Source organism: Pleurodeles waltl, chromosome 10 (assembly GCF_031143425.1).
Source record: "Pleurodeles waltl isolate 20211129_DDA chromosome 10, aPleWal1.hap1.20221129, whole genome shotgun sequence".
Taxonomy (NCBI): Eukaryota; Metazoa; Chordata; class Amphibia; order Caudata; family Salamandridae; genus Pleurodeles; species Pleurodeles waltl.
In genome coordinates, this window is record NC_090449.1 from 1,066,224,446 (window position 1) to 1,066,243,423 (window position 18,978).

The 18,978-nt window shown below is 44.3% G+C and overlaps 1 protein-coding gene across 1 annotated transcript in view; it reads left to right on the forward strand.

Moving 5' to 3' along the window:
* SCRN1 (secernin 1) overlaps positions 1–11,115 on the forward strand; it is a 101,715-nt gene extending 90,600 nt beyond the window's left edge. Inside the window, exons 8-9 of the mRNA XM_069212099.1 lie at positions 277–436; positions 10,222–11,115. Of these exons, the coding sequence (XP_069068200.1) occupies positions 277–435 (159 nt within the window). The 3' untranslated portion in view covers position 436; positions 10,222–11,115. The remainder of the gene's footprint in view (positions 1–276; positions 437–10,221) is intronic.
* Positions 11,116–18,978: the final 7,863 nt, after the last annotated feature.

Below are 18,978 nucleotides of genomic sequence, written 5' to 3' on the forward strand. Positions count from 1 at the left end.
GCGTGGGAACAACAACCCCAATGACCATGGAATGCCTCCTTAATGCAGAGTAAGGCAGCACAGCGACTTGTGCTGCCTTACCTTACTTCATATCTATGAGGCCATTCAAAGCCAGACAAAGTGGCTTTGAATGGCGTCATAGATATGATTTCAAGGTTTGCACCGCCGGAATATCAAATAAAGTGACGCAAGAGAGTCATAAATATGCCTCTTGTTTTCTGAGATGCTTTGTCAGCAAAGAGTGATGGACGCCTGATGACAATGCTCTTCTTGCAGGATGAGGGCGAGGAGCTGCTACGGACCATGTTGGCACTCGAGAAGCAGGGTCTGGAAGCCATGGCGGACATCCTGACCAGTCCTGAACCCCTCGACCCTTCAGAATTTGTGGACCTCTTCTATGACTGCGTGGACACTGAAATCAAGTTCTATAAATGAAGTAAGTAGATTCCGTGACAGTGCCGCGCAGAGTTCCTTTTGCATCCGAGCCAAAATCTGGAGCGTCTTGTTTTAAATCTTAGCGCCATGTGGGCTCTGCAAAGTATGTGGCATTTTCCTATGAATAGTCAATACCTATAGAGAAGACTGAAGATAGGAAGTTTGGCAAGTGCTGGTTGAAACCTAAGGAAACCTCAACTTGTTTTCGGAATATGTGATGACTGGTTAGAAGGATCCTAGCAGTGGTATGAGAATTTGATAGAAAACAAACTTGGAGAAGCAGATTCTTATGATCTTTTTTCTTTCATGTGGTTTTCACAAACTTTTTTAATTGAGTAGTATTCACCAGGTTGACAACACCTTGGTGATTTCTTGCATTCCTTGTGCTCTCTCACCAAGTTCTTGCAGGTTTTCCTACCCCTCAAAGCATCTTATTTGTTTTTCAGAGTGGTCCCCATATGCTCTCTAATATGCTGTTCCTCCACTCCCAAACCTTCCACGCTTATTCTCTTTTTTTAATTCTTTTTTCCCATTTTTTGGTAGAGTTGCCCATTCTCCACCCTCCTTTCTCTCTCAGTCTTTTTCCTAACATTTTCACACCAACCCTTTCAAGCCCGGGGAAGCCCTTCCTCCACCCCCCCACGTGTTTTACTTTGTACCTTCTTCCCCCTTCACCTTCTCCCTTCTGCCTCTTGTCTTTTGTGTCCTTACTTTGTATTCTTTTCCCTCTGTGGCCCTCTTCTTCTACCCCTTCACCTCCTGGTTTCTTTTTCTCCTTCCTTTGCAGGTCAAAGTAGACATAAAAAATGACAGCAACACTTATCCATTACCCGCATACTTCATTTCAAATACATCTTTCTTACAATTCCCTACATTGTAGGACTTTATGAAGTTGTTCTACTAGATCCAGAATTCTTATCTGGATTATTCAGATTTCCGTGGAACCTGGCTTTGCTAATAATTTTCTGTTCCCCTAAATGGAAGTTGGCCAGCCTTGTTTCATCTGGCTGGTGTTCTCCATTATGGGAATTCTCCTGAATGAAGTTGGTTCCTTCTAGCATTGGGTGCTGCCTCTGAAAGTACCATTATCCTAGGTTTATTTCCCCTCAACCAGCACAGCAGGTCAGCCCCACAAGTTATCGGATATCCAAGTGATGGGTTTACCTTTACTGTGTTTCTTTCTGGAGAACTTCACTTGTTTTCTACACTCACCTGTGGATCATTTTTAAGTTAAAATGCTTAAAGTGTGCTCTGCGTCCCAGAGAGATTCTGAAATACTTTGAAGTAATACCTTTTTTAAATGTTATGTGCATTTAAATACATTCTTGGGGGACAATGGTCGTTCAAGCAGTCAAACTCATGATTGCTCAGCATAACTTTAATCATAAGACCATACATAATTTTCTTTGGCAAATGTCTGTATCAAAGGGCTGCTGACAACCAAACCTTAATTAATTTAGTATTAAGTCCACTAGAACCTTTTAATTAGAATAATGTATAGAGTAAAGGTTAATACAAATCTAAAACAAAGATGTAGACTTCACGAAAGGCTGCTAGAGACAATTATTGTATATGTAGCCACCATCCATGGAGACATGATGGGGTCCTGGAGCATTACCCAGAGAGCGGGAGAGCGGAAAGTGGTGGTAGTATACAGGCCTAATTCAGATTGGACCTCTAGTAACAGTTGTCTTGCTATTGGAGAGTTTGATTGGAACTTCAGTGGTGGTCGTCAGTGTCTGTACAAGTTTTACCCTCTGAAGCCAGTATGAAAAGGAGCCAACTTGTTTTATCCTAACCCTGCACATTATGAGCCGAAGCAATACAGTTTATACAAAAGGTTGCTGCGTTCTGTTGGGGAAGGCCTTTGTGGTGTCTTCCACCCACCTGAATATACTCTGTAGCCAGCCAAATGGCAAAATGCTTTGAATAATTACTGGTAATACCATTACTCCCATTCCACCCCTGCGCCCTGAGACTTACCCAACAAGGTGTTGACGATCCTCTTGCGCATTGTGGAAAAGAATGATATAATTTAGACCATCCAGGAGGTGGTGGAATCATCCACCTGGAATGTGATGGAAGAGGAATGGATGAAAGCAAAGTTCAAGGGAGAAGACATGGCCATAGTCAAAAGTACTTTGTGAAGTGAGAACCTTCTTCAGGGCACTGGAAGAACAGTTCATGTTATTTTGTCATGCGGCAAATGAGTTGTTCATGGAAGGACATTTGCTTAGGAGAAATGTTAAATGAGTGAGGCAAAAATTGTTGGAGCATGGGCAAGGTGGACATATGGGAATATCAGCTTTAAAAAACCTTTTAGGGATGTATATTTGATGGCCCAGTATGGACTTCAAAGCTGACAGGTGGGTGAGATTGTGTGAAGCATGAATTGATTCTGGCAAAAGATTCAAAATTGGATCATTGCTCATGACACCTGTTGATTTGCACCACCCAACCTCTGAAAAAAACTGACTTCGGACATTGCAGGCCCCCATAACTTTGTGCCTTCTCAGATAAAATTAGATCTGGGTTTAAATTGATTACAATTCAGAATTGTCAGAAGTTACATTTGTGAAACATGCCTATGCTTGAACTGCACTGGACACTGTTGCGTTTTAGCAAGGAAGGTTATATGGAGATCCAGGTGACTAACAACTGGGTGCAATTTCTCTCAAGGGACATAAGAGTTCTTGAATGAATATCACATCAAACACATTGCCACAGCATTGCACAACCCACAATACAATGGCAAGGTGGAAAGGTTCAATCCATATATGAAGGACAATGTAAAACTAGGAACTTCATAAAGACCCAGTGTTGGTGAAAAATATTAGAATACACTTTGGGTTTGTGACATTGCATCCCCAGCTGTAACTGGAAACTTTCCCTTTGTGCTGCTTAAAGGAAGGTCTGTGGCATCACGTGAACCCCTGGTGACTCAATAAAATGTGCACAGATGAAAGATGATATGTGAGCAACCATGGTAACTTAAGCCCACACACATACACACCTTACCAAGTAAAATATGAATAATACTATGATAATACGTTGAGATTAAAGCCCTTAACTGTAGTGGCTAGAGACTGGGTAAATATACCAAATCCTGGCATTGCAACCCAGGAAAAAACATTTATTTTCTGGCCACTAAAAGTGGTAACAGTCAACAAAGGAAGTGTGGTAGCAGCTCATATTAAATGTTGGAACATGTGAAGAGTGACAAACTGTTACAGGACTATGAATAGTGAGGCACAGGTTGATACTTCTGGGGCTAATGATAGCCAAGGTAGGTTCTTCTTTGGTCTAGAATTGCTAACACATCAAACATGGAGATTCAGTTCTAAAATGTTATGTGTATTGTCATGACTATGCACATTCCTTGGGGTTCCTCCCTTAGTCATCCCACGTGGTATCTAGTGGTTTGGTTCCTTCAGAACATCCTACTGTCAGCATTCAACATGTCAGTCTGTGATGGATTTCTGAAGGGATGGCGATGCTTTAGGTTGCTTGTGGTTACACATCTTGAAATAAATGGTTCTTTAACATAAACCATCTTAGAGAAGTCTTTTATGGTCGTGTACAGGTCTAAAACTGTGCATCATCCAAAGCAAGTTGCCAAAAGCAAATCAAAGGGGAAGCCATAAACAGGCTCCACAGTCACCAACAAGGTAGGTGAACAGTGTCCAGTACACAGATGGAGAAGGTCCAGTCCAATTGAACAAGCATGTCACTGTAATGAAAAAAAATAGAAAAAACAAGAAGCCTGCAGCATACAGCTTACACAAAACTAGGAAATCAGCATCCGCTAAAGGAGACAAGCCTAGAAAACGAAATACAAACATGAAATGTACTGAGGCACACCTACCCACACCAAAGCACAGAGAAGGCCAAGCAATTACAAGTTCTCCAGAATAAAAGGCAGGCAGGCAGAGAACCACTGAAGAATGTGAAACAAAGAACCAAACAGCCCGAGGCAAGATAAGATGAAGCTCCTGCCCAGTCGGGCGCGCCAGGCAAAACACAGGACCAGACCCTGCACCAAAAAAGGGAGCGGGCGAGGAAGCTCATGACCCCAACAACAATGCATGCAACAGTAGGCAAAGCCAGCCCAAGGAACGCCAGGCTGCCACCCCATCAAGGAGGACAGGTGGACGACCCACTGCAATCCAGATCCAACAGGTCTGGAAAAATGTCACTGCAACTATAAGAATCACTTGTGGAGCATCTCATGCCCTATGGTTGAATGCCCAACAGGCAGCCAGGGTTGTAAAACCACAGAAGAACCTCTGGAGCCGACAAGACCTGGAGACATGGATGGGGTAGGACCATTAAAGATGATATCAACACCTGAAGGATAGGAACCTGGGGCAGCCCACAAAAGGCTGAGGCCTTCGATGAGGGGTAACTCAATGCTACAGATCTCTTTTGAAAGACTCCCAGGACACTCGGTAGGGGGCTACTGAAGGAGCAAGAACAAAAAGGCCAAAGCAAGGCAGCCCACATCATCCCCCAGACAGGCAGTAATTGGAGAAGGAGTGAGGCCAAACAGAAGTGAGAACCAGTCAATGAGCCCACAGGGCCAAAGACCCAAACTCAATGGCCAACAGCAAGGGCACATGAGGAGCAAGCATCCAACAAACAAAGGATACTCATCCCCAAGGACGTGGGCACCTATCCGCAGGCCCACACAGAGCAGGGAGCGAAATCAGGCATGAAACCCACAACAGAGACCCAGATAGTATCCTTTATGAGATTCAGTATCGCGCAAGAAGGCTGCAACATCGTGAGAATGGCCACAAGTACAGGGAAGATCCAGAACAGAAAAACCGCCAATGGGAATGCATGGTCATCCAGCCCACCAGGGAGCAACAACAAGGCAAGGCAAGTAATGCTGATAAATTCAAATTTCAGCCAGAAGAGCATGGGACAGACACCCCAAAACTACATGCCAAATAGGCAGAAGCAGGGACAAAATGTACTAAAATAAAAGAGAGGCGCCTCGGAAGACCCAAAGACAAACCATGGACACCACAGTGCTCCAAATCACCCACACTAAAAAAGCAACACAAAACCCAGGTAGAGGGGTAGGAAGTGGCCCAGAGGAGCACATGGCCAGCAACAGCGCACTCCAAATCCAAAAGGAGCACACCCGTAGGCGATCAAGATGCACAGGGGACCCCAGAAAAAGAAGGCACAGGAGCCATCCAAGAGTCAAATGGAAAACCCCTTAGAGGTGGCACAAAGTGAGGGAAAGAGATTAGGGCAGACCACTCCCAACCACAGGTCCAAAATAGGGTGACGGTGGGCCAAGGCCCAGGCAAGAAGGCAGCACCAACCCCACACTAGTGAAGGGAAGAGATACTGCCGAGCATAACAACCAGAGGAACCCAGAGAGTATCCCACAAGTACCAACTCAAACATGGAGAGAATGGAAACTGCAAATCATTCACCTCACCGTACCACGCCACATGCGCTCAGCTCCTGGCCTGGCTGTGCCACCAGAGGGAACAGAGAGAGGGCACACATCCCACGTGCCACAAGCTGACCAGGAATCAAAGAAGGAAACGCAAGCACAACCCCACGCCCCAGCACAAAAATTGGGGGGGGCACTCTGCTGCCCATCAGTGGAGGCCCCAGTGTTGCGTATGGGGCAGGAACACCCCACCTCCAAGCTCAGCAGGGAGCACATGGGGAGGGGGGGGCTCCTTGACCAGAGGTTAACACACAGCATCGCCAGGCGGAGCAAACCCAACACTGGCTCCCAAACCCGATAGGAAGCAGTGAAGAGCAGGCCAAACACCATAAAAGCACCACACAAGTCCTGAAGGGTGATGCGTGGATGCCCAGCCCCGCCTGTACCCAACGCATTCTGCAGCACACATACAAAGAGGAAATAGCCTCACAGGTTGTTCTTTGTGCGGGAAGGTATCCTTCCTGACCACAGCGTAGGCACCCTTGTGCCACGAGTGCGCTGATGCTAGAAGAGGGCAGAACTGCACCATATCTTTGAAAATAAGACGCTGATCTCCTCTCTCTTTCACGCAGCGCAGCAACGTCACTTCCTGCGCTGCATGTCATTGCGTTGCGTGAAATGTTAGTAAATATGCGTCCGAGAGCTTTTTGTGCCATACTCCTCAATGATGTGAAAGGGAAGACTCTTGAAATGAAATCTATCCAAGTGTTGCTTGTGGTTCGGTCCCCACGGCTAGTGTCGAAAAGGTCAGGATCCCAAGAAACTGACTCTGACGTTGAGCAGCTGATCGATAAAAGCTTTCTGCTAGCTTCCTGTCATTGGAGCAAAAACCTCAGTCCAGCTCAGTTTATGGGCTTTGTGGCGCTGCCCTGCATCACAGGGAAGGGCAGGAAATCACTGTATTTATCCAGCAAGGCACATTCTTGTCCTTTCTCCTGCACTGGCACCTTTTCAGCAGCCTAGCACCAACACAGACCCCTTGCATCATGGTGCAAGGGTGCCTGCATTGGATGCAAGATTGTTTTTGTGCAAAAAAGGAAACCTTCCTGCATAAACACAATCCTGAGAGGCTTTTCCTCTTTCTAGGTTTGCTGCAGAATGAAGCACACATAGAATGGGGAAAAAAACGAGGAAAAATAAACAGATTTTTTCTCGTTATGCCTCTCCTGGGGGGGGAGTATCTTTTTGGCGCTTTCCTCAGTTTACAAGTTCTTGTAAATCTGGGAATCCATGGATGTTGCGTAGGGACACCCACAGAACACACATGGAAATGCCTCCGTGGCGCAGAGTAATGTAATGCAACGATTTGCGCTGTGTTACATTACTCAAGATTTATGAAGCCGCACCATATGGCCTTGCGTGGCCTCATAAATCTCACTTACCGTTTGCGTCGCTGTGGCACCACGTTGCGTGGTGCAAGAGTGACGTAAACCAGGCCATCAATATGGCTCTTAGTGCCATATTTACACTTTTTTAGCACCGCTTTTGCATCATTTTTTGATGTAAAAACAGTGCAAACTTACAAAATACAGTTGTATTTTGTACGTTTGCGCAGTTTTTGCTTCAAAAACCTACGCAAATGCACCTCTAAAAAAGTATAAATATGGGCCTTAGTCTCCATGTTTCCACGGTCATAGCGCTTCGGTGTAGTATGAGGCACATCTCCTGAAAGACTTTGGGGATTTGTGACTCCCTTCGCTTAGTTCACTCTGCATACGTCTGGATTAGCTGACCAGGTGTCTGCAAAACCTACTGTTACCAGTTCTTTGAAATATACATTGAGATAGATTTGGCTCCATACAGAGCCGTGTTACTCACTCACTGATGCTATGGGCCATTGAGTGAACGCACGGGGGACTTTTTCATCTGAAAAATGCACTTAATAGTCATTCTATCTGTCACATTCAATTCTTCATCTCCTATATGGACACTGTACAGGAAGCACTCCTTTTTGCTACTTTCTCCCCATTGTTGATCAACTCAATAAGAAAGGCTTCGATGGGATAAACATCATTTGTGCATGCACCACGAGTAAACAGGTTTTACTGCCCAGCCTGTGTTCACAGAATAAAACCAGACTCACTGGCTTTGCCAATGCTTGTGTTTGTTTCGCTTCTTTTTCTGATGTCTGTTTTTTTTTTTACATCGGATCACATATTTCATTGGCTCACATAAAACTCAAGCCATTTCTTTTTTCCCCCTCCTTTCTAGTTTTTTACCCATTTATTTTCGCTTTTTTGCCTGCCTTTTCAGTCACAGGGTGAAGCGGACTAATTCTGGGGAAATAGTTTCTTCCATAAAACCGGCAGAAGATCCCAGTGGTTCAGTCTGTCATCTGAACAGGACATGAGCATTTACGAAGCTTTTAAGCTCGTTTGCTCTGTCGGAGAGGCAGGATCGGAAACCCTCTGAAAAGTGCCTTCTGAAGGAAAACATTGTCCCCGGGTGGGTCTGAGGGTTGGGTATCTGATGCCACAGAGAGGTATAGAATGCACTAAAGGGGATCGCCCCTCTCCACCCAGAAAAAACTAGATATTATAACTCGTCAGATACCCAAAACCATAGGCCACAATAAACATCTGCAAATGTGTACTTCAGGTCAAAGTGCCATTGGCTTATGAAAATAAAGTAAATTACTGCCACCATGAAAAGCTTAAAAATCAGAGATCTAATGAATTCCTGGACATATGGACCCCACTGCTACAGGCTGAGGGGTTACTCCTGTGATCTAGTACATCAGAGACACATCAGCGGGATGGAAATAGCGTTTTCTACTTTCTAGTCTCATAACTCAGCGTTTCATGGACATATTATATGGACTTTTAACACTTAAATTGCAATATATCTCTTGTGAGTTTATAGTCACCATTTGGTACCAGTCTAGAGTTCTGATGGTCTGTTAAAAGAGGCTTTTGGCCGCAGGGGCTGCATTGACCATGAAGTACGTGTAATTTTGAATGTATGATGGAACCACACATGCTGGAACCACGCATGCCTTAACAACGCGGTCTGAACAATGATCGTGTTGTTACCACGCATGCCTTTTCCATGCATGCGTTTACAATGACTTTTCATTGTAAAAGCATGCCTAGTAAAAGCATGTGGGGAACAGCATCCGTGGTTCTATCATACCACCCCCCACCCACCCTGAGGCCCAAAAGTACCCCACCCCTAAAACTTAAAAAAAAGAAAAATAATAATAGCGCAACCCTACCCTAAAATGCACAACCTCCACCCCTAAAAAAAAAATTAGCCCAATTGCGCTTAATCCACCCCACCCCTAAAACCTAAAAAAACAAAAAAAAAGCGCACTCTAAAATACCCAACCCCCACCCCTAAAAAAAATAATTAGCCCGATCCCCCACCCACCCCAAGCCTTTAATCCTCCCAACTCCTAAAAAAATAAAAAACAAAAATAGCCCGACTCCCCCAAGCCCTACCCTAAAAAAAATCCCAAACAAACCCCAACCCGCCCCTAAAAACAATAGCCCAACCACCCCACCCCTTATTTCACCCCCACCCCTAAAAACTACCCCCAACCCTGCCCCAGCTCCACTTACCTCACTGCGTCCTCTCCTGATCCACTCTGCTTTTCTGTGCCTTACCCACGCATACGCGTAGTTTAGCACATGCGTGGTTAAGGTACAGAAAAAGGCAGTCGTTATTCCGTTGTTACGCTTGAGTGGGAAACGTCTGCGTCGTTCCCAACACATTGTTTAGGACATTTCCCTGTAATTTTATCACAAAGCATGCAGTGGCTCAGTTTACTTCTGGAGGTGCAGCAGAGGTCTAATTCTAACAGCAGAATCCTGGACACCGCACGCGGGCTGGCGGCATTTCTCCTATAGCGGCACGTCCAACCGACTGATCCACCCCAGTGCCAGTGACCATCCGCACCAGATTCAAGATGGCTGTGATGGCCATAACAGCTCCACAGGCCATATGGTCTTTGTACTGAGAAGTCTAGTCACAAGTCTGAGGGCGAAGAACCATGGAGGGGAGCATCCTTAAGTACTCCCCAGGCCATGCAATTTACTCTCTCCAACCCAAGGTGTACAATCTTTTGTTCCACTTACCTCAAAACCAAGCCTATCCTCTCTATGAAGCCTTGTGGCAAGAGGGGAACCTGGAAGATGCTTTGTTTACTCTAAAAGGAAGATTATCATGATTTAGTCAGCAAGGATGCTATTCATGCGCGAAGAGCCAACTGCTTCACGTCTTGGAAGAACGACATGTAGCTTGAGCTAGAATTGAAAACTAAACATGAAATGTTTCCAGCTCACATGAAAGCACCTTTCTGTTTCTTCTTGCAGAGCTGCTGGGCATCTTTCCAATGAACACTGAGCCATGTCCAGACCCACGCCTTGACCGACATGTTCCAGTCGGTGACATATCCAGGACGAACACAGCTTCTTCCGTCTGTCTCGAAGATGCTCCCTAGATGTTTGATGAGAATAGTGTTGCACTTGTCTGTCCAATCGTGTTGCTTCTAATGTGTGTCTATATGCGTCGTCCAATGAGAGGTCAGCGATTGGTTGGATCCTGTATGCATGCGGCTAATGTGGTTTGGAATGCCTTACTCACCAATTTTAAGCAAACCAAGTTTAATTTGAGGAAAAAAGCACGAGATTGAGTAATATTTTAGACATGTTCCAGAAAGAGGTGTAAAGCCACGACTCTCCTCCATAAATGCTTTCCAAGATGCCAAAATGTATAGAGAAACCAGGAGATTTCCTTATAGTCTGGTGCCTTTGAAACACTAGTAGGACTGGACAGATTCATCCTATGAGTAAACTTCATGAATTCCCTCCAGGTCACTTGGCCTCTAGAAATGCAAACTTACCTGCTAAATGATTGATGTATTAGCACAGTTTGTTGTATACAAAGCAGAGTCCAATCTCCGGCACCCTGGTCAAGGCTCTCCCCAGTGCTACAGGAATTCAGCATAGAGATGCGAAATGTATTATTGAAACTTGATGACTATGCCTTGAAGCCAATCAGGGCAGAAGTTGTGTGGCTGATGGCAATGTTGTAACAATGGGGGATACGCATTCCAGCCTAAGAATGACCATTTCTGAATGTATCGGAGAGTCCACGGCACTGCTTTGTACCTGTGGATGTACCTACAATGAGTGTTAAGCAAAGACTGCACACCGAGAGGGCGCGAGTGCATACTTCAATAAACAGAGCTGCTGCTAAGATGACAACTGTTTGCTGCTATGCCTCTTTCTTTCATGTTAAGTGTGGCCTTCTATTCAGCTTATGGCATATAGAGGTGGGCGCACTCCCTTGTGAAATTTAGTTCTGAACTTCTAAATATTCACTGAGTCAGACCACCTTACAGATATCTAAGGATCCTGCACTGCTTCGGGGTCCCTATAGGTATGGTCCCCCCAGGACTGCAGCGGCACACGTTTGGGAGCATGTTAGGTTGCCATGTGAATGTGGCTAGAGGTAATAGGCTGACGTGTAGGTTTTAGACATGCAGAAATAACATTGATGCTGGCACTTTGGTTCCACAACACATTTGTTGGAAATTTCCATGGATTTAGAAAACTGTCCCTTCGATGACTTGGTGTATTCCTGGTGAATTTTCACATTTTTTCCAAAAGCTTTCTGAGCTCCTCCGTTGCTTCCAGACCCAACGGCGTAAAAAAGAATGTGAAGATGGCCACTACGCCTGGGAACATCTGGGACGCCGCCTTAAGTCACACAGGGGAGGGACATTCCACCGAATGGCGGTCGCTGATGCCCACAAAAAAGAAAAAGAAAAGAAAAGCAAGGCAATTCCGGACCCAACCAATAGATGGCAGTATGACGCACAGCGTGTGACTCCAGAAAAAAATTCATGCTGCAAAACTACTCCTCCTGGTAAGTAACCATTTCGTTTTTGCCTTTACCTCCCCAGTTCGTTGGAGGCCGTTAACCCAAACATGCTGTTAAGAGCTGCTAGCCACAAAGGGAGATGTAGGGTACAGCAATGTTGATTAAAGATCAGGTCAAAGTCCGAGTGTGGTCTTTTTCACACTTGTGGGTCTGAATGACAGGTAAGGCCAAGTAATGACGGAGGACGGGGCGGGACATAAATAATTCATTGATCAACTTCAAGGGCGTTCATACCAGTAGGACATGACTCTGCCAATGCTCTCGTCTCCCTGGCCAGGCTGTCACTCTCATAGTAATTTGACTTCTGTGACAGTGCGACATTCCTGTGCCTGTACCGGTAGTCCTAGACTGCATTACAACTGTCATGCTGTCAGCATCCTTGTTACTTGTACTGTTGGTTCACAACAGAGAGACACCCTGTCCCAAAGCAAACCCAGCTTGACTTTTCTTACCTTAGAGGTTCCTACCTCTGGCACTTACTTTCCATAATTTAGCTCAGACTTTTTTTGGGCATCACTCAAAAGCAGAAATTAAATAAGATTGTTTGTCTTCTATTGTATTTCATTTTAGCAGATGTTTAAGTGCTTCTGAAACTGCCTGGATAAACCAAAAGCTGAAATAAGTGCAGTACAATAAAATAATGGCAACACAAAAGGATGATGGACGGAGTACTGAAACTTTTCAAACATCCCCAGTCACAGATCTGGGTTTAATCCATCGTTCTTTTGCTTACCATGCCATTCCAGCTTGGACCCAGTCATGTGCAAATCAGTCTTGACCCTGTTTCCGATGGGAACAGTCCAGCATGAACTACCAGGCCAGGTCCTCCCTGGGCCGTAAACAAGCATCCGGGACCGGTTTCAGGGTATCACTCTTCATCAGCCAGAATAGCCTGAATCCAGTGGCACAGTGAGCAAGGGACCCACATCTGGGCATACCCTTTCCACTTAGGGCAACATTAGCAATGCAAAAAGATGATGGACAAAGTGCTGGAACTTTTGCAACACTCACCCCCAGTCACAGATCTGGGTCTAATCCATCGTTCTTTTGCTCACCATGCCACCCCAGTTTGGACCCAACCATATGCAAATCAATCTTGACCCTGCTCCCCATGGGAACAGTCCAGTCCGAACTGCCAGGGCAGGTCCTCCCTGGACCGGAGACAAGCATCCTGGGAACGGTTTCCAGGAGGACCTGGCTTGGCAGTTCGGGCTGGACTGTACCCATGGGGATCAGGTGGATTAAACAGTGGATTAAACCCAGATCTTTGTGACTGGGGGGTAAATGTTTGCATTGTTCAGCATTCCGTCCATCATCTGTTCTTTTTGTACAATCAAATAATGGCAGGCCTATATGTAGATGGAATGTGTGCAAAATATGAATTTGTGCGGAAGAACAAGAGAAGAAACAACTGTTTTAGATGTGGCAATCTGAGTGATGTAGGTAATTCAAGGTCCTGTCCAGGTGTTGATAAAATTTGTACCAAGTGCAAAACAAGAGGGCACCCTAATAGGTTATAAAGGACCAAATACCACAAGAGGCAGTTGTGATGGGACAATGTTGCCATGTGTAGAGTAACTGCACTTTTTTATTTACATGGATGGGGTGCAGGTTGGATTGGTAGAGGACTTTTGTACTTGGTAGGGTATCCAAGGAAAGGAATTGTTTATGACTTTATGGCATTATAGAAAATAATATCCCAAAAGCATTAGGTCTGGAGGTTATAAGGTCATAGACCAGATATTGTTTGGAGTTTTTTTTAACTGAGGTGGATTTTAGAGAGATAGGAACAACAAGAAAGGAATATGTTGCAAAGAAAGGTGAGGTGTTCCTGCGTTGGTCAAATCAAGAAGAGAAAGAAATGAAGCTGGATCCCCAAATAAATACAAGTGATCGTGACCAAGTTCAATGGTCTAATGTTAAGAAGGTGGAGGAAAACGATAAAGGGTGCAAAAGGGAGCTTAAAGGAAAATGTATAAATGTTTTCAGAGAAACGCTGGGAAAATTTGCTGGATTCAAACACAGTTTTTCAGAACAGCTGCTGTATCAGTACGGAACAGAGTAAGGGGTCTGCATCTATCCTACATTGAAAATGTAAAGACATTTTAGAAGCTCTGGCCAAAAAAGGAATTGAAGACTGATTGTATCCTCAAAGTGGCTGTCACCTATTGTCATGTCAATGAAATTGGGGGAGTTAAGATTATGCATGGACCAGAACAGTCTTAAGGAATCTATTTTGGCCGATAGCCATCCCATTCACAATGTGCATTAAATGCTCTCCTCTTTATCTGGTGTTGCAGATTTCTGTACTGTGGATTCTGCTAATACATACCATCAGTCAAAGCAGATTACTGGTTCAAACAATGTATTGCATTTGTGAAGCCAGAAAGCTTGTTTCAATATTGGAAAATATGGGCGGTTTCATATGATTCTAAAGTGCTTGGGAGACAGAAAGATACTCCTAGGTTATAGAGGCAGAAGCTTCAGGGCGCACGTGGGCTATGGCAAACTACAGAATGTTTGTGGGTCACATACTCTAATCAGGAGGGTGGGGAATACCTACTGCAAGGGTGGTGGCACATTACAACCTTACTACTACATAATAGAGCATTCTTTGTACAAACTATTATATGGCTGACTGTTGAGGCAACTGTTATTTGAACATGTTGAAACTGAACACAGAGTGTGAATGCCGAGTAGTTTAAGCAAATGTACTATGAAAAAAAAATTATTGTGTTGAGTTATGAAGGACTTAGTGTGATGTCTGCTACTAAAGGCAGATTATGTGAATACTTTTGGTGGCCAGGGCTGGATGCTTTCATTGACAGGTGGGTGACAGATTGCCTGGGATGATGTAAAAGGGATAAATCAGTGAAGGTCTCCCTCAGTTATGGTTGCTACTTGCAAGGCCCCGAAGGAGATAAGATATTGATATGAGGAGCCATATTTCAGTTCTGACTCAAAAGGAAGTGTATGCAGTTGTTTAATGAAGGCCTATTCTACATAGCTGGAGCTGCGCATGGGGCGGGGTATTAACAACCACACGTTACTGAATTTTTAAAGGAAGTCTTTTGCAGAGAAGGTCTTCTGGAAGAACCAGTGTCTGACAACTGAGTGTGATTTATCTGTGGTGAAATACAGAATTCTTTACAAAGGAGGGATTTTTAATATAAGAAGGCAATATTATCATCCCATGGAGAGGCTACAGATATTGAGAAATCAAATAATTTAGCGACAAAGTTGTGCATATGTTGGGAGAAATCCTTGCAAGTCCTATTTTTGGATTAACCAACAACTGATAACATTGCGATTGGGTTCTCTTTATTCGAAAGGCTCTAAACCAGCAACGAAGTTGGTCTCCTGGCGGTTCTCTGGTGTCCGGAAGATATCAGGAGTGACAGAGTTATACACATGTTTCTACCTGTCCCTAGGGCCGGCTGCTAGTCACAATGGCCATATTTGTGTCTGCACTGGGGTGCCTCCTCCATACTGTACAACCTCTCCCTACCTGCCAGTGAACAAACTTGTAGCGGGAGTACCGAATCTCTGCAGAATAAAAGTCTGGAGTGAAGTATTATAAACACTCCCAATAAGATTAAAAATGAATAATCAATGCTGCTCACTCTTTTCAAAATCAAGAGTAAAAATATTGCAGGCCCTTTCTGCTGCTGACAACACAGCCCTAACAATATTGGGATAGTTTGCATACAATGGTGCCAATGCAATTGTTCCACCAACATACTGCAGTGGTTGCAAAGACCACAGCCACAATGCCCATCTTTAGGTCTTAAAAGAAAACCAGGTCACACAAAAGGTGAGAAGTACTGGGAAAGGCAAACCATCAGCAACCAGAAGAGTTGTACTTAAACCACATTTAATTTGCAAAATTATGACATATTCAGGGAAATGACAGATAAGAGTGTGAGCGGGTCAAGGAAAAACAATCCATGAACTGGGGCCACAAGTACATGCGACACTGTATAGATCATCTTAGACATTTTTGAAGAATGCCTGCAGTGATAAGGAAAATTAATTTGATTATTGTTTGTCTTGTCTAGAATTTACAAACCTCTCCAGTGTAATACAGCAAGACAAGTGCCCAATGGTCAGAGAGGTTTATGGGCTCCATGTGCCCACATTAATGGTGCAGGTGAAATAGTCATGATGTTATGTGTTTCGATGCCTCTTCTCCTGCCCCTCTTCCCTTCCTTCGGTTGTTCAGGGCTGCAGCAGTGGCACAGATTTTCAGATGGAAGATGTCAGAAGACATAGCTCAGGAATGTGGACATTTATAGAACACGTGGACAGGGGAGCAGAGGGTGAGAACTCATTTAGGGCAGGAGTTAGGGTTCAAGACAACAGAGGTACAGCTGATGCACCAGGGAATGGGGGATGAGATGGGGCAGCAGTAGTGGAGATGTAGGGGCCACCAGAGATTTTGTTGATCTATATGGGAAAAGGACTTGGTAGAAGCTAGCGAGCTGGGCATTTTAAACAATTTGCAGAGAGAGCTTAGACAGATAAGGGCTGCAGGGCCAGGAATACAAGTGATAAGGGGTGAGCTGTTCCCCAAGATGATATGGGGGAATATTGCAACCAAGAGAAATACAGAATGCTTGGAAAAGATTATCCTCGACATTGGGTCATCATGCAAGGGGGAAGGGTGGAGAGCTGCTGCATGAAGATGTAAAATAGAAGAATTTATATTTCTTTAGGGAGACTGGTGTGGATCTGTTCTTCATGGGCAGCAAGGTGATGTATTAGGTATTCAGGAAATATTGTTGCGTTTACAGTCGTGATGAGGTGTTTGAGTTATAGGACTTGAGTTGAGGGTTGGCTTCATGATGAGGATGGGTCAGTAAACTATCTTTGGGGCAGAAAGTTTCCCTGGAGGCTTTGATTGCTCCTTGACAATGGTAAGATGGAGGTAGCAGAGAGGGAAGGCATGGAGGTTGATTTGGCCACTGTGCAGACAGATCAGCCCTGGTGGCTTAGTTAGGGACTGATAGATATGGATAGGTCTACGACGAGCAAGTACGGGTTGAAAGAGAATTGAATGTTGGACTTGAAATGTTGGTACTGGGAGGATGAAGGACAAGCAGATTCAACAAGAGACTGGTAGGACAAGGAAGGCTGATAGAAATGGTAGATTTGGGCTTGTGCATCCACCTGAATGAGACACTTAAGTGTACAAGGGAGGAACAGGTGTTGGTGCCCGTTGGACAATCTAGTTAGTATTAGACAATAAGGTTTTGGAGCCAGCTGATGCTGTGTTATTGAAATGTGCAAATCCACCCTTTGAAAGAGGGATTTTCCACAGTCTGTTGGTGTCTGTTCTTGATCATGTCATTTCTGCCGAGAGGAACCAGGGGTGGTAAAGTCCTTAAGATTCCCCCAGGACTATATGGACAGTAATGCTGTCATTGAAAGAACACACATTTTAAGAAAACCCCTTAGTTATCTTGCCTTTGTCTTTCCACCACTCCCCGCTCCTTTGTGTGGGTAATTATGGTTGTATTTTATACAGGGTAAGTCTTAGAGGAGAGTGTCACCAGTAGGACCACCCTGTTTCTGTTTTTGTCATACATTTTATTGATTTAGATGTGCTTTGTAGGGTGATGTGTATGTCTGTAACAATTCAAGGTTTTTTGTCTGCTGTGGGATGGACCAGGCAGGTTTCTTTCGCTTTAGTTCCTAGATGTTTTCATTATAAGGGGGAAAGTGAAGATTATTATTTGAAGACTTTAGGATGAGTTATTAGATAGGGCAGGCATGCAAAGTTGTGGATCAGCCAGCTGAAAGAGGTTAGGTGCGCGTTGAACTGATAGACCATGGAGGAGAGGTAGGTCTGGGGGTGGACAAACAGGTGCTACGAGAAGGGGATGAAGAGGGTATTATAAATTCTCCTTAGTTCCGTTAATGTTCTTTATGTAATAATTTATTGGCAAGATGAATTAACAACAGCCTCCAGCCACAATCGTTAGCGCAAATTTTTTCTCACAGCTGTTAACTGTCACAGCAACGGTTGTGGAATGCTGGTAGAAACCAACTGGGAAGACAAGGGGAAAATGGTGCAGGAATGGAATGGTACACTTGGACAACCTTCGGGCAGGGTGTACAAAATGAAAGGAAAGGGGAAGTAGAGAATGTACATTTTATACAAAACATTACTTGTGATAAATTACAACACTTCTCCTTCCCATAGAAGACATCTGTAGAACGTATGAAGGCAATAAATACCCTGTTGGGAATCAAGTGAGCATATAATCTTTGTGCCAGACAGGAACCGCATGAGCTCTAGCTCTCCGATTATTCCCATCATATTTCAGTACATCATTTGACTTTCCATTCATACCTGAATACTTCTGAGTTGAGGTGTTAATCTGTCCATGCTCCACGTTCTGCCGTCCTCTAATGTTACTACATTTTTCTTCACCTCTGTTATTTTTAGAGGTTTAGAAAATTTAGATTCACACCCTTGGTGAATGTCTAATAGTTTAACCATCACCCAATCAGCAACATTCCATCTCCCTGACTTGGAGCCATGCTTTTGGTCATATCTTTTCTTGTACCCTTCCTGATGTCTTTTGACTTGATTCTTGATTTTATCTCTATGAACCCATTTAGGCTCTCCTCCACCCAGCCAGTTGGAGTTCAATTTGCTGCCTGGTAACCTCCCTTTGAGTGCTAAGAAGGGTGATACATTGTTAACTGAATTAGGGGTTGTGTGATAGGACCAAATCAATTTTTGAAGTGCTTTATTAGGAGGACTCCTTCATATGTGTGCGGTTTGGATACACTCTTTGATCATGCGGTTGACGCGTTCCACCAACCCATTTGCTCTAGGGCAATACAATGCTGTTTGTGATGTATGATAGACAATCTTTGTAAGAACTTACGCATTTCTTCAGAAGTGAATTGGACACCGTTGTCTGTTACTACAGTGCTAGGCACACCTTCTGTCATAAATGTATCGGTTAAGAAATTCACCAGAGATTGACTTGTGATGCTAACTACTCTGGTGGTGATCCAATGAGAGTGATAGTCTACCAGTACCAACATAAATTTACTAGCTCACATGGAAAGTTTTAATGAATCAATAATGTCGAGACCCAGTTTATCCCAAGGTTTGGAAGACACACTCATGGGGGATAGTGGTGTGCACCTGGTATTCTTGCTTTTGT